This window comes from Jaculus jaculus, chromosome 1, assembly GCF_020740685.1.
Source record: "Jaculus jaculus isolate mJacJac1 chromosome 1, mJacJac1.mat.Y.cur, whole genome shotgun sequence".
Classification (NCBI taxonomy): domain Eukaryota; kingdom Metazoa; phylum Chordata; class Mammalia; order Rodentia; family Dipodidae; genus Jaculus; species Jaculus jaculus.
The window spans coordinates 292993598-293006716 of NC_059102.1; the positions used below are offsets into that span (position 1 = coordinate 292993598).

At 38.7% G+C, this 13119-nt stretch overlaps 1 protein-coding gene across 6 annotated transcripts in view; it reads left to right on the top strand.

Moving 5' to 3' along the window:
* Edem3 (ER degradation enhancing alpha-mannosidase like protein 3) overlaps positions 1–13119 on the top strand; it is a 68145-nt gene that overhangs the window by 19751 nt on the left and 35275 nt on the right. For all 6 annotated transcript variants that reach the window (XM_045141586.1, XM_045141587.1, XM_045141588.1 and 3 more), the window contains exons 3-6: positions 7272–7372; positions 8104–8143; positions 10198–10310; positions 11587–11740. In XM_045141586.1, coding sequence (XP_044997521.1) covers positions 7272–7372; positions 8104–8143; positions 10198–10310; positions 11587–11740 — 408 coding nt within the window. The remainder of the gene's footprint in view (positions 1–7271; positions 7373–8103; positions 8144–10197; positions 10311–11586; positions 11741–13119) is intronic.

A 13119-nucleotide genomic window follows, 5' to 3' on the forward strand; every position in this document is an offset into this window, starting at 1 on the left:
AGAGCGACAGAGATTGAGAGAGAGAGAGAGAGAGAGAATGGGCGCGCCAGGGCTTCCAGCCACTGCAAACGAACTCCAGATGCGTGCGCCCCCTTGTGCATCTGGCTAACGTGGGACCTGGGGAACCGAGCCTCGAACCGGGGTCCTTAGGCTTCACAGGCAAGCGCTTAACTGCTAAGCCATCTCTCCAGCCAAGCTCTGAACATTTTTACTTTTATTGATATCTACATTTTTATGTGTCAATAAGAAAACATAAAAAACAATGTTTACTCTGGAAAATTAGTTCTATTGAGATTAAAAATGTAGTAATTATGAATTTGTTGAGTGAAGATGCATATGAAAGTAATTAGAAATTATGCTGAAATGTATAAATTAAAGTGATAAAGTATAGTAGCAAATTTTAAGTTTGTATATGTGAGAAGGAATAGGCAGTTAGGGTGATTGGGCCCCTGAAAGTTTAAAAAAAAAAAAACAGCAAGAAAGGCTGCACTTGCTAGAAATCAAAGATGATCTGAGTTCTTCTCTCTTGCCCTAGGTCCCTAGACCATTTTTCCACAAACAACCTGGACTCCTCCTGGGAAGGAGGTCTTTTGTAGGATTTAAACATTGTGGTTGGTCAGGTTCAGCTCCCTGAACTTAATGTCAGAGATTAAACTTTTCCTGAGACAGCTTTTAGCCCTAACCAACCAGCTGTCCTGGTTCACCTGAGCCCGAAGACAAGGCCCACCACTGTAAGGTTATAAATACCTTTGCAAGGGGAGGACCCACTCTCTGAGCTGCCTGACTGCTTGGGAACTTCCATCTGTGGGTGAGATTTCCCTCGGCTAGACCTGGGAAGTGGGCATGTGTTGCAGTCTGGGTTCGCATTGCTGGTAGAAATCACCCAACCAAGAGTAGCTTCTGGGAAAAAGATATTTATTTTGGCTTACAGGCTCGAGGGGAAGCTCCACGATGGCAGGGGAAAATGATGGCATGAGCAGAGGGTGGACATCACCCCCTGGCCAACATAAGGTGGACCACAGCAACAGGAGGATGTGCCAAACACTGGCAAGGGGAAACTGGCTTTAATACCCATAAGCCAGCCCCCAATAATACACTCCCTCCAGGAGGCATTAATTCCCAAATCTCCATCAGCTGGGAACCTAGCATTCGGAACACCTAAGTTTATGGGGGACACCTGAATCAAACCACCACAGCATGCCAGGCTAGGCCAGCTGTGGGGAGAGCCCTCCAGCCCTTACTCTCCACATATGCTGGTAATCTCCTCCAGCTCCCCACATGACAGGAGCTCCTTAAACTTTTTTCTCTCTTCTTTCCACAGTTTTCCCAGGCCTCCTTCCATGTGGGATCTTTAGCCACATAAGTGCCTTTCCTTGGCTCTGTACTTCCCTCAGTAAATATAATACTTTAATAATTACCTTTCTCATTCTTTTTATTCAATTTTTTGATTAAAATTAGAAATAAACCTAGGGTTTGGGGGTTCAAGGACTTTGCTGAACCCTGAGCACCTCATTACAGATTCTATTTGTGTCAGCATACTTGTCACCCAGCATCTCCTCAGTGACCAGTCACAACGGTGCATCTCTGTTCCTTTTACTCGTATGGTCGAACCCTCAATGCTGCTTTCTTTTTTCCTTTCCTTTTCTGTTGACAATGTGTTTAGTAGTCTTCTGCTTACACACTGTGAGTGTGGAGTCTAGATCATTGCGTTGAATGAGGCAATAGAACGTTATCTAGAGGTAATGAAGACAGAGCTAGTTTTGGAAACTTTCTTGTAATAGTACCCAGAGAGTGTAAAAAGGTGGCCAACGTGCCTTCAAGCTTAGGAAGGAAAGAATGTTTCCCTGAAGCTTTTAGATTGTTAGGTCAAGTATGAAAAAGGGAAGAGGCAAGCTAACCCAGACACCATGCAAACATAATACCTGCAGTGCTTTCCAAAAGAAGTAAGAAATTACCTGAGAAAATCCGGCAGCAGGGAGAAGAGTCAGTACAAAAACTCAGGCATGGGAAACTGAGGAAGTAGCATATGAACTTAGGAAAGTAGAAGAAAGAAAGGAACTGGCCGTTTCTTGTACAGCGTTCTTATACCAGCACCTCTGGGACTTGTGCTTCCAGCCTTTCAAAAGCCATTACAGTTCTCTGACGGGGGCTGGAGCGATGGCTTAGCGGTTAAGGCACTTTCCTTCAAAGCCAAAGGACTCAGTTTCAAGTGTCCAGGACCCACGTAAACGAGATGCACAAGGTGGCACATGTGTCAGGAGTTCATTTTCAGTGGCTGGAGGCCCTCCCTGGCGTTCCCATTATTTCTTTCTATCTGCCTCTCTCTCAAATAAATAAATATAAAACAATTCCTTGATGGGTATAAATACAGAGAAAGATAGCAAAACTAGCAGTTAATATAGTATAACTCAAAATAGTAAAATATTGAATAATGTGTTTTTTCTTTAAAAGTCTTTTGTTGCTGCTGTTTTCCAAGGTAGGGCCTCACTCTCTAGCCCAGGCTGAACTGGAATTCACTGTGTAGTCTCAGGCTGGATTTGAACTCACAGCAATCCTCCTACCTCTGCCTCCTGAGTGCTGGGATTAAAGGTGTGGGCCACCATACCCCACCTGAAAATATTTTGAACAGTGCTGCTTTCCTTGCTTGCAAACTTTGCATATCACTCAGGTTATGGAGTGTTTCCTGTGCTTGGTAAATTGTCATTTTCCTTTTTAAGTTTGGATTAGTATCAAAGGTTTTATATTGTGCTCTTTTCGTGTCATGAACTCTGTCTAGAATTTTCTTCTCAGGGTCATTTCCTCTGTGATGTCGTCCTCCTTTATGGCATAACCACTTCCTTAAGTTGTATCAGTAATTTTGCCCTCACCGTCTGCAAGCCTACATTAGAGTGATGGCAGTATTAACATCCCAGTTCAAATTTCACTTGAAACACTTGTAGTTTTCTCCCCCCCCCTTTTTGTCTCCTTTCCTCCTATAACCTTTCATCTTTGTTGTCTGATTCCCTGATTATCCATTTTGTGACCATTCAGGTAGGGTGATGATCACTGGTGACAAGCAAGGCAGCATAGCTTGTTTCTGTGTGTGGCCTTCTGAAGAACATGTGCATAAACACTCATAGCAGTCATTCAGGGAAGTACTGTGATTGATTGATCTCCATCATGACAAGTATGGTGTTTCTGTAGTGATTTGTGCACTGAAAACCTAGCATCAAAGCTGCTGCTTATGAATAACTTATGATTATATGCCCTAGTGACTGATACTTGAACCATGTTATTGAGTGTTTATTTAAATGAGCTATAGTTTTGAAACTTGTGCATAGTGAAACCATTCTCAAGATTATAAAAATGAACGTTAAAAATCTTAAATTGTGGGCTGAAGAGATGGTCTAGTGGTTAAGCTCTTTCCTGTGAAGTCTAAGGACCCAGGTTTGATTCCCCCCAGTACCCACATAAGCCAGATGCAAGAGGTGGCACATGAGTCCGGAGTTCATTTGCAGTGGCTGAAGGCCCTCGCACACCCATTCTCTCACTCTCTTTCTTTGCCTCTTACTCTCTCAAATAAGTAGATAAATAAATAAAATATTTTTAAAAATCTTAGATTGTGCACAGAAAAATAGGAGTAAGTTAATCCTGCTACAATACTTGTAGGGAGGAAGGCACAGAAGGTCTTTCTTTTGTTTTTGTTGTTGTTGTTGTTCTTGTAGTAAATCTTAATTAAGATTGAAATGTAGTTTAAGGCTGGATGCTTCTCATAATCATGTTTTGTTGATCTTGGAGGAATCCATCAAGAACTTTCCCTTGCTGAAGCAAATTTAATGTTCAACAAGTTTTTCTTCTAGTTCTCTTTTTGTCTTAAGATTCAAGCTGGAATGTGGGAAGATTATAGAGCAGTTTTACAGAAGCAACTCTACAATTTAAAGAGCCCAGTCTTGGTCATGTTTTCAGGGCCAACAGCCTCGACCCCCATACCCTTTGACTGTTACCACAGCCCCCACCAAGCCTGCACTGGGCCCATATCCGTGTTGTGGTCTGCGCAGTTTTTCTATACTCCACACCACAAACATGAAAATATGCTAATTCTGAAGCTCAGCTGTGTGTTAAAATTATTTGTAGAAAATTGATTCAGGGGCTGAAGGGATGGCTTAGCAGTTAAGGCATTTGCCTGCAAAGCCAAAGGACCCAAGTTCAATTCCCCAGGACCCACATTAGCCAGATGCACAAGGGGTGCACACCTCTTCATTTGCAGTGGCTGGAGGCCTTGGTGTGCCCATTCTCTCTCTCCCCCTTTCTCTGTCAAATAAATAAATAAATAAAAATTGATTCAAGGGTACTGGGAAAATGGCTCCGTCAGTAAAGTGCTTGCTTGCATGAGAACTTGAGTTTGGTTCTCTAGCACCCGTGTAAAAACTGGGCGTGGTGATGTGCACCTCAGTTCCCGGGAGGTAGAGAAGGGAAGATTCCAAGAGCTTGCTGGGTAGCCGAATAAGTAAAATCCAGGTTCAGTGAAATTCCCTGTTTCAAAAGAAGGGTGGAGAGCTGATAAGTTAGAAACTTGATGTCAGCCTCTAGCTTGCACAGACAGACAGACAGAAAGACAGACACACACACACACACACACACACACACACACACACACACACACGGAAAATTTTCAGCATTTCATTGTATTTACAGAGTATGCAAAGGTTTTTCCTGTACTTTGTTATTACTGAGGATGAAAATGAACTGTCCTGGTCATTGTTTAAAAAACAAAAACAAAATCCAAGTCTTCCAAATGATGAAATACCTATCTATGAATGTGAAACCTGTGAGAAGAAACTGAATTCATCAACGAAGTGCCTTCACCACTGCACCATGTCTTCAGCTTGAACAAGATTTGAATTCATATAGCAACAGTGTACTGTGTCTGTAGATGGGAAGAGTCACTGTAAAGTTAGCAGTTCTTCTCAAATTAGGTTTTTCCAATTAAAACTTAAGCAATGTTTGGGGGAACTTTTAAAGTTGTCTAAAGTAAATGTGAGAAAGCATGTTACAAAGATATAATAACTGAGGTAATGACTTTGAAGTAGGGCAAGTACACATGTGTGGAATAGAGACTACAGAACTGTGTTTTTATGGACAATTTTGAGCAAAGAAAGCCATGATTTCAAGCAATTGGAGAAGAACAGGTTCTTTACACAGTCACCCTCTTTGAGGGTATAATTATACCCCTATTTCACATTAGAAACAAAAATAAATTCCAGATAGAGTAAATACCTAGTTGTAAAATAAATAAAATGATAAGAGCAGTGTTTTCTGAGGTCTGACAGTCTTGTCCAGCAGGTTTGAGATCCAAAAACCAGCAAGGAGAGATGGGTGAACTTAGCCACATCCTTCATGCATTTAGTGAAAGCACTGCAAACAGAAACTCAAAGCCAGGCAAAGGATAAAAATATCATTTCATAATGATGTCTGATGCATTTCTTTGGGCTATACAACTAACCATTAGAAAAATGGACAAAAGGCATAAACATGCATTCTTCAAAAGTATGAAGATGCCTATCCTTGCTAATACTGGAAGTTGAGATACTATTTTCTTAAATTCAGGGATTGGCAAAATGTAAAAGCACTGACCGTGTTGTATGTGCAAGTGGAATAAATTGTAATGAATCCCCTCAGTTGGGTTGTAGTTATCAAAAATTCGTTGTTTGTCATCTTGACCCAGGATGTCTATTTTTAAGTTATCTGCATGATAGCATATGCGTGAAAAGTATATGTGAACAGGGGTATTTACTGGAGCAATGTTACATGATGAAAAAGTTAAGACCTGTATGTTCCTCAATGCAGGAATAAGCAATATGTGTAACCCTACTGCAGAGCCCTGCGTCAAGTTGTTGGGTGACTTTGAACTCTGGATTTATCATTTATTAGCTATATGGCCTAGGCTTAATTGGTGTCTCTGGGCCCCAATTTTCTCGTCTGTGAAATGAAGATAATTGAATCTCCTCTGAAGAGGGGTTGAAGAATATATAGAATAGTGTTGAGAAGACAATAAATATTAGTATTGTCTTTACTATTGCTAATGGCACTTTGCTATTATTAGAAAAAAAGTATTTTTAAACATTCTAACATGGGGGGGAAATCTGTGTGATGAGTAAAACAATATTCTGAAACTGTGTGCATATGGCATAAGTGCCTGGTTATAAATGGAATTTCAACATTAGGGCTGGGGTAGGAGGTCAGAGGTCAGTGGCAAAATGCTTGCCTAACTTGCCTGAGGCCTTGGGTTTATACACAAAAATATATATACGTATGAGAAATTGGGCCGTCTTTACCATTATCCATCACCAGGAGGAAGGGTTCTGCTAAAGAAGGCTCACTAAACTGACCTGGCTTTTGTTCAGGTCTTAGCACTAAGCTGGGCATGATGATACATGCCTGTAATCCCAGCACTCAGGAGGCTCAAGCAGGAGGGTTGTGGGTTCCAGGCTGGCTTGGGCTGTGTAGTTGAGTTCCATACCAGCTTGTATTATGTAACAAGATTCTGTCTGAAAAACATTTTAAATTATATATGTGCATGCATTTGAATGTATGTGGATAAATCTGGAAGGATAAATGTTAGTCTTAATAATAACTTCTGGAGAGTGAGATAAGAGGTGCAAATAGATCAGTTTTTAAAAGAAATAATCATGTTATTTGACTTTGTAAAGCATGTATTATATTCTTAATTAAAATTTTTAATTTTCTTTATTTGAGAGAGAGAAAGAGGCAGAGAGGGAAAGGGAGAGGAAGGGAGAGAGAGGGAGGAAGAGAATGGATGCACTAGGATCTTCAGCCACTGTAAACAAACTCCAGACGCATATACCACCTTGTGCATCTGGCTTACGTGAGTCCTGGGGAATCAAACCTAGGTCCTTAGGCTTCATAGGCAAATGCCTTAACCACTAAGCCATCTCTCTGGCCCAAATTTTAAAATTTTCTTGAAATTTAATAAAATTTCGAGATTGTATAAATAGTTCACTTTTTCCCTGGCCTTTTTTCTCCCTAAACTGTGAGAGGTTGTATTTTTGTTTTGTTTTTGTTTTTTTGAGGTAGGGTCTCACTCTAGCCCAGGCTGACTTGGAATTCACTATATAGTGTCAGGGTGGCCTTGAACTCATGGTGATCCTCCTACCTCTGCCTCCTGAGTGCTAGGATTAGGGTGTGCCACCATGCCTGGCAAGCGGTTGCATTTCTAACGCTACATATTTTCTCTTATTTTCCTTCGTGACTTACTAAGGTTTTCCTTGCAGGAACATGCTTACCCAGCTGATGAGCTCATGCCTTTAACCTGCAGAGGTCGTGTCAGAGGCCAGGAGCCAAGTCGGGGAGACGTTGATGACGCCTTGGGAAAGTAAGTATAAGTGTTTCAGAGTGCCCACATCTTAAATGCCTAGAGGCAGTTTGCAATCATATTGCTCAGAATTGACCAAATTTTAAAGACTACTTTAAGTACTACATTAAGGTCCTTTATTCCTTTTTATCATTTTTTAAAAATAATTAATCTTTAGATCCACAAAAAGTTAGCTTGTTAAGCTGGCTGTAACTTTTAACATGAAATTTAGGTATTACTTATTTGCATGTATGTTTATGGGCACAGCAGGGCCTCTTCCTGCTGTAAACAAACACCAGATGTTTGCATCACTTTTTTTGCTTCTGGCTGGTGTGAATGGCTTGGAAATTGAACCCAGGGTGGCAGGCTTTACAAGCATGTGCCTTTAACTCTTGAGCCATCTTCTCAGCCCCTAAACATACTTTTTTTGAAAGTGTATATAAAATCACTAACACAGTCTAAGGTGTTGCTGCACATACATGTTTATATGTGAATATGTTTATTTGTGGTGCCTGGCATTGAACCCATGGTGTTGTGCTTTATATTTTATATTCATTTTAAAGAGAGCTAATGAATTGCACATCATCAGGCTTTTTAGGCTTTTTCATTGCTATGTAGGTCACAGTGTTCTGTAAACACAGGATACTAAGTAGAAGCACCAGTCAGTGGGATGTAGATCATTCTCCTTATATATTTATGGGTGGAATACTTCAAGTTCTCATGTTTTATATTTTATTATACTTATTTCTTAGGTTTTCCCTGACACTGATCGATTCTTTGGACACTCTTGTGGTATGTTGTACTTTTCTTGGAATTATTTTATAAATTTCCTAATATCCACACTCAAATATTATAATTGTAATCAACAACAAAGCTGTGGAATAGAAGTCTCAAGAATACAAGATGTTCAGATCTTTGCTTCTGAAAAACCTTTGAACATTTTTAGTTTGATGGTATTGAATGAATGTAAGTAGAGTTATGTAGAGTAATGGAGATATTCAATTTATGGAGATGCCACTTTATGTAATGACATCTTAGGAAGGCGTTCCCCTTGCCTTGGAGAAGCAAAGATTTGAGCATCCCTACATTTGAAGGAATGTTATTGTGAACATTTTGTGAAGTGTTTCAATGCAAGAACTGGTATTTATTTTGGGGGGCCATGATCTCATATAGCCCAGGCTGGCCTTGAACTCCTTCCTTGTGTAGCCGAGGATGACCTTGAACTCCCTAATCCTCCTCCCTGTATCTCCTGATTGCTGCGATTATGGGTATGCTCACCACACCTGATTTGTGCTGTGCTAGAGCTCAAACCTAGGACTTCTTGCATATAAGGCAAGCACTCTGCCAACTGAGGTACCTCCCAGGCAAAACAAGAAACAAGTATTAGTAGTTCTAATCAACTTTACCTTTAAATCATGATTATTTTTTCATACCTAAGTTAGGATTTTTAAAGTATCTATTCTCTCATTCAAACATTTTAAGTATTTAATATTTAATTGTTCAGTGATATATATCTGAATACATGTGTGATATATCCATATGTTATGACCTAGAGCTACATGAAGTGTGTTTTACTGGCATCTGGTTTCCAAGTTAGAACAAAACAACCAACCATCCTACTCAACAAGCACAATCTTAAAAGTTGCTTCCTCACTGAAGAAAGTACTCTAACTGACTGGCCTGTCACTTTCACACCACGGATGTTCCATTCCCAAAGAGGGGAGTAATATGGTTAAGAACAGGTCCAGATTTGAGTTCTTTCTATTTGTGTGATTCAAGTCAACGTATTTTCATTTCTGAGCATGTTTATTCATCTTCAAAGGAACAAATACCTATTCTGTGGATTCTTTTCTTAAATGAGACCATGTACATGTTCTTTTAGCAGTGTCTGACTTAAGTGCTTCATAGCAGGGTTTAATATCATTACTATTGTTACCATACAGGTCCAGAATTATTTTTAAAATGTTTACTTATGTTTGTGTGTGTGTGCATGTGTGTGTATACATGCCAAGGCCTCTTGGTACAACAAACGCCAGACTTGCACCATTTTTGAGTCTGGCTTATATGGGTGGTTTGGGAATTGAACTCCAGACCAGCAGATTTTGCAAGCAAGTGCCTTTAACCACTGAGCAATCTTCCCAGTTCTTAAAGTCCAAAATCTTAATTACCTCAGTGGGTTCTCACAGTGAGCTTCATGAAAAGAGGTCTTGGTTATTTGAAGGATACTTTTGATTTTTCTAAATTAAGGCCACATGATTATGTTATTAAGAGAAGCTTATCTTTGACTTCTTAATTTTTGTGCTTGGCAATACTTTATAGTACTTTTTAAAACCTGATCTGATAGAATATGAGAATCTCATCTGAATTGCTTGGAGCTAGAAGTATTAATTTTGTGTTTTTTAATGTTTTGGAATATTGTCATAAAATTTACAGGTTGAGCAATCTTCATCCAGAAAGATGGGATCTGAAATACTTAAAAAGTTTGTAACATTTTGAATGGTGTCAGCACATCCAACATTTAAAACAATTGGATTTTGAAGCAATTTGGATTTCAGATTTTTGGTTGAGGAATGCTTAACCTGTATTAAGAAACCATATGTATTCTAAAGTCCTAATGAATAATAAATACTTGAGGGTGTCTAAAAAGGGCATGTATAAGGGTAGTACATCATTAGTGACTTAATTTTTAAAAATTTTAGACATTATCATATTTTTGTAGTTCACTTATGGGAAACATTTTGTGTTACTTTTGAGTGTTAAAGTTTGCAAAATTACTTTTAGAAGCTCAATTTGAGAATATTTTTCCTTTGCTTTGTAGACTTCATTTTGTGATTTTCTTCTCCTAGGTATTAAATAAAACTAAAGAATTTGAAGATGCAGTGAGAAAAGTTTTAAGAGATGTTAATTTAGATAATGATGTAGTTGTGTCAGTCTTTGAAACAAACATCAGAGTTCTTGGGTAAGTATGTAAGACAATAAAATTATAATGTCAGTAACAGAAGTTTGGGGCTGTTTATTTCTTGAAGGTTGTGAGGCTGGAGAGATGGTTTAGCAGTTAAGGTGCTTGTCTTCAAAGCCTAAGTACACAGGTTCCATTCCCTAGTACCCATGTAAACCAGATGCACAAGGTGGCACATGCGTCTGGAGTTCATTTGTAATGGCTAGAGGCCCTGACATACCCATTCTCTCTCTCTCATAGGTAAATAAGAATAAAATATTTTTTAAAAACTTGAAACAAAAAGAAGTTTGTTATACTTAAGAGATAAAATTTGGGGTTTTATGAAGCATAGAGGCTGTGGTGAGAACCTTGCATTATATATCACTCAGCCTATGGAAAATAGTTGTTGACGCAAAGGTCATTCCTGTGTAAAAGGAATTACAGGTTGAACATTTGTTATATGACTTAGATACATGTTTTTACTTGTCCACATAGTTTGTAAGATGAAACTGAATTTATAGGATTGCTTCTCAATTTCAAGGACTTTTGGGATGTTTGAAATATGAAATTATAAGATTTGTTAATACATTTCAATATTAGGACATTTCATGTTTAAAGATAACATTTGTATATTAGAACTTATTTTGTCAAAGTTGAGTCTATCTTTAATTAAATATAAGAAGTAGTTACGTAGCTTTACAGAGTTTATTGAAATCTATTACATCTAACAGAAAAGGTGTGTGTCTTTTAATGTTATACTAAGCTGATGACTTCATGGTAATATAATTTTTTTTGTTCATTTTAATTTATTTATTTGAGAGCGACAGATAAACAGGCAGATAGAGAATGGGTGTGCCAGGGCCTCTAGCCACTGCAGACGAACTCAAGACATGTGTGCCCCTTTTGTATCTGGCTAACATGGGTCCTGGGGAATCGAGCCTTGAACTGGGGTCTTTAGGCTTCCCAAGCAAGCACTTAACCGCTAAGCCATCTCTCCAGCCCGGTAATATAATTTTTTAACATCACCTTATCATCTTTGTTAAGCATGATGTCTAAAATGTTCTTTGTTTTAAGAAAATTTAAGATGCACCAAGCTCTTTATGACAACATAGAGAAACTGATGTGTTGGTTATGTAATTAGTGTACCATACAGTGAGTAGCCAGTAAAAAAGAATTAAGTACTTAAGTAGCCTTTTTTCAGGTATGTTAAGTCATTGATGACAGAATGGCCCCACCCTTTATGAAGTGTCTTTGAAGTACCTGTAAGCTGTAGGTAATGTTTCTTGTCTGATTGTAGGGGTCTTTTGGGGGGACACTCGCTCGCAATCATGCTGAGAGAAAAGGGGGAATATATGCAGTGGTACAATGATGAACTTCTCCAAATGGCAAAGCAGTTGGGCTACAAACTTCTACCAGCTTTCAATACTACCAGTGGCCTTCCATATCCAAGAGTAAGTCATGTTGAAAAAGTATGACAGTCCTTATTCTTCCTTTGATGCTTTATGAAATGAATCTTTGTCATCAGAGCCAGTGTTCCTCACTTGCTTGGGGCTGGAGAAAAGATGCTTCAAAGGTGAGGCCAAGTGTACATTGACACTTCCATAAACTTGGGTTTCAGTGACATGAGAACTAGATTAGCTCAAGCTTCACCGTCTCTATGTAACAGCTTAGATTATGCCACAAAGGGAAGAGACAGATGCTAGACAACAGTGTGGGCCAGAGTTTGTTGGTGCTGAAGTTGCAGTTTGAAGCCTTGGGATTGGGTAGATGTTACTCTCCTAGGAGAGAGAAAATGAGTACCAGGAAGGAAGGGATTAGAGCTAGTGAAGAGGAGTGTTCAGAGGGATTCAGGAGGTGAACCATGTTGTTGTGGATAGTATTATGAAGTCCAAAATAAAGTAGCTTCAAAAGGGAAAAGTCTACAACAGTCGAGAATTTTTTCCCCAATTGTTTATTCCTCAAGGAGTATTTTATATTGAAAGAGGAAAGGAAGCTTCATTTTCCCCCTTGGTTTATTAAAATTAGAAGCAAAGTTAATTTTAAGCAATGTATGCACATTTACTTAATTGGATTTCTCACTCTCACGCTAGCTCAGGCTGGAATTTACTATGTAGTCTCAGGGTGGCCTCAAACTCATGGCGATCCTCCTGCCTCTGCCTCCCAAATGCTGGGATTAAAGGCGTGTGCCAACACGCATGGCTAATTGGATTTCTTTTTAGTTTTTCTTTTAAGAAGAGGTGTTGGAGCTTGAGGAATCTAGCATTATTTTCTGGGACACCTCAAATGTATCTAGAAGCAGTAAGTTTCAAAACAAGAAGCTACATACAGTGATCAAGTCCTTGTGTTTCACATTTCGCGTGGGTTTGGTTTGCTACTGAGTGGATATTTGGTTAGACATGTGTAGGGTATTGGCTGTATACTATTAAGGTAATAGTCAAACTCAGTGACAAACTGAAATCTAAATTTATCTGAGCTTCTTTTTATAAAGTTTGATTAATAAGTGACTCAGGAATGTATATATCACATTTTATGCTTGATTTAAATTTTTTATTATGTTAAGTCCTTGGCACATGCTTTTTGTGGCTTATTTTGATTGCTTAAAAACATTCTAGAGTTTAATCAATTTCTGATCAGTTTGGTTTTATTTAATCTGCATTCATGCTATAGTGTTATTTGGTTGTTTTTGTATTATAAAAGAAATGCCTCTTTGAAAAAAATCTTGGATTGTAAGATTGCAAGCAAAGCATTATGCTTTATATTCTACAACTTTTGAAAACTATACATGAAAATTTTATTCTCTTCCAAATATATGCTAATACAATCATATTTT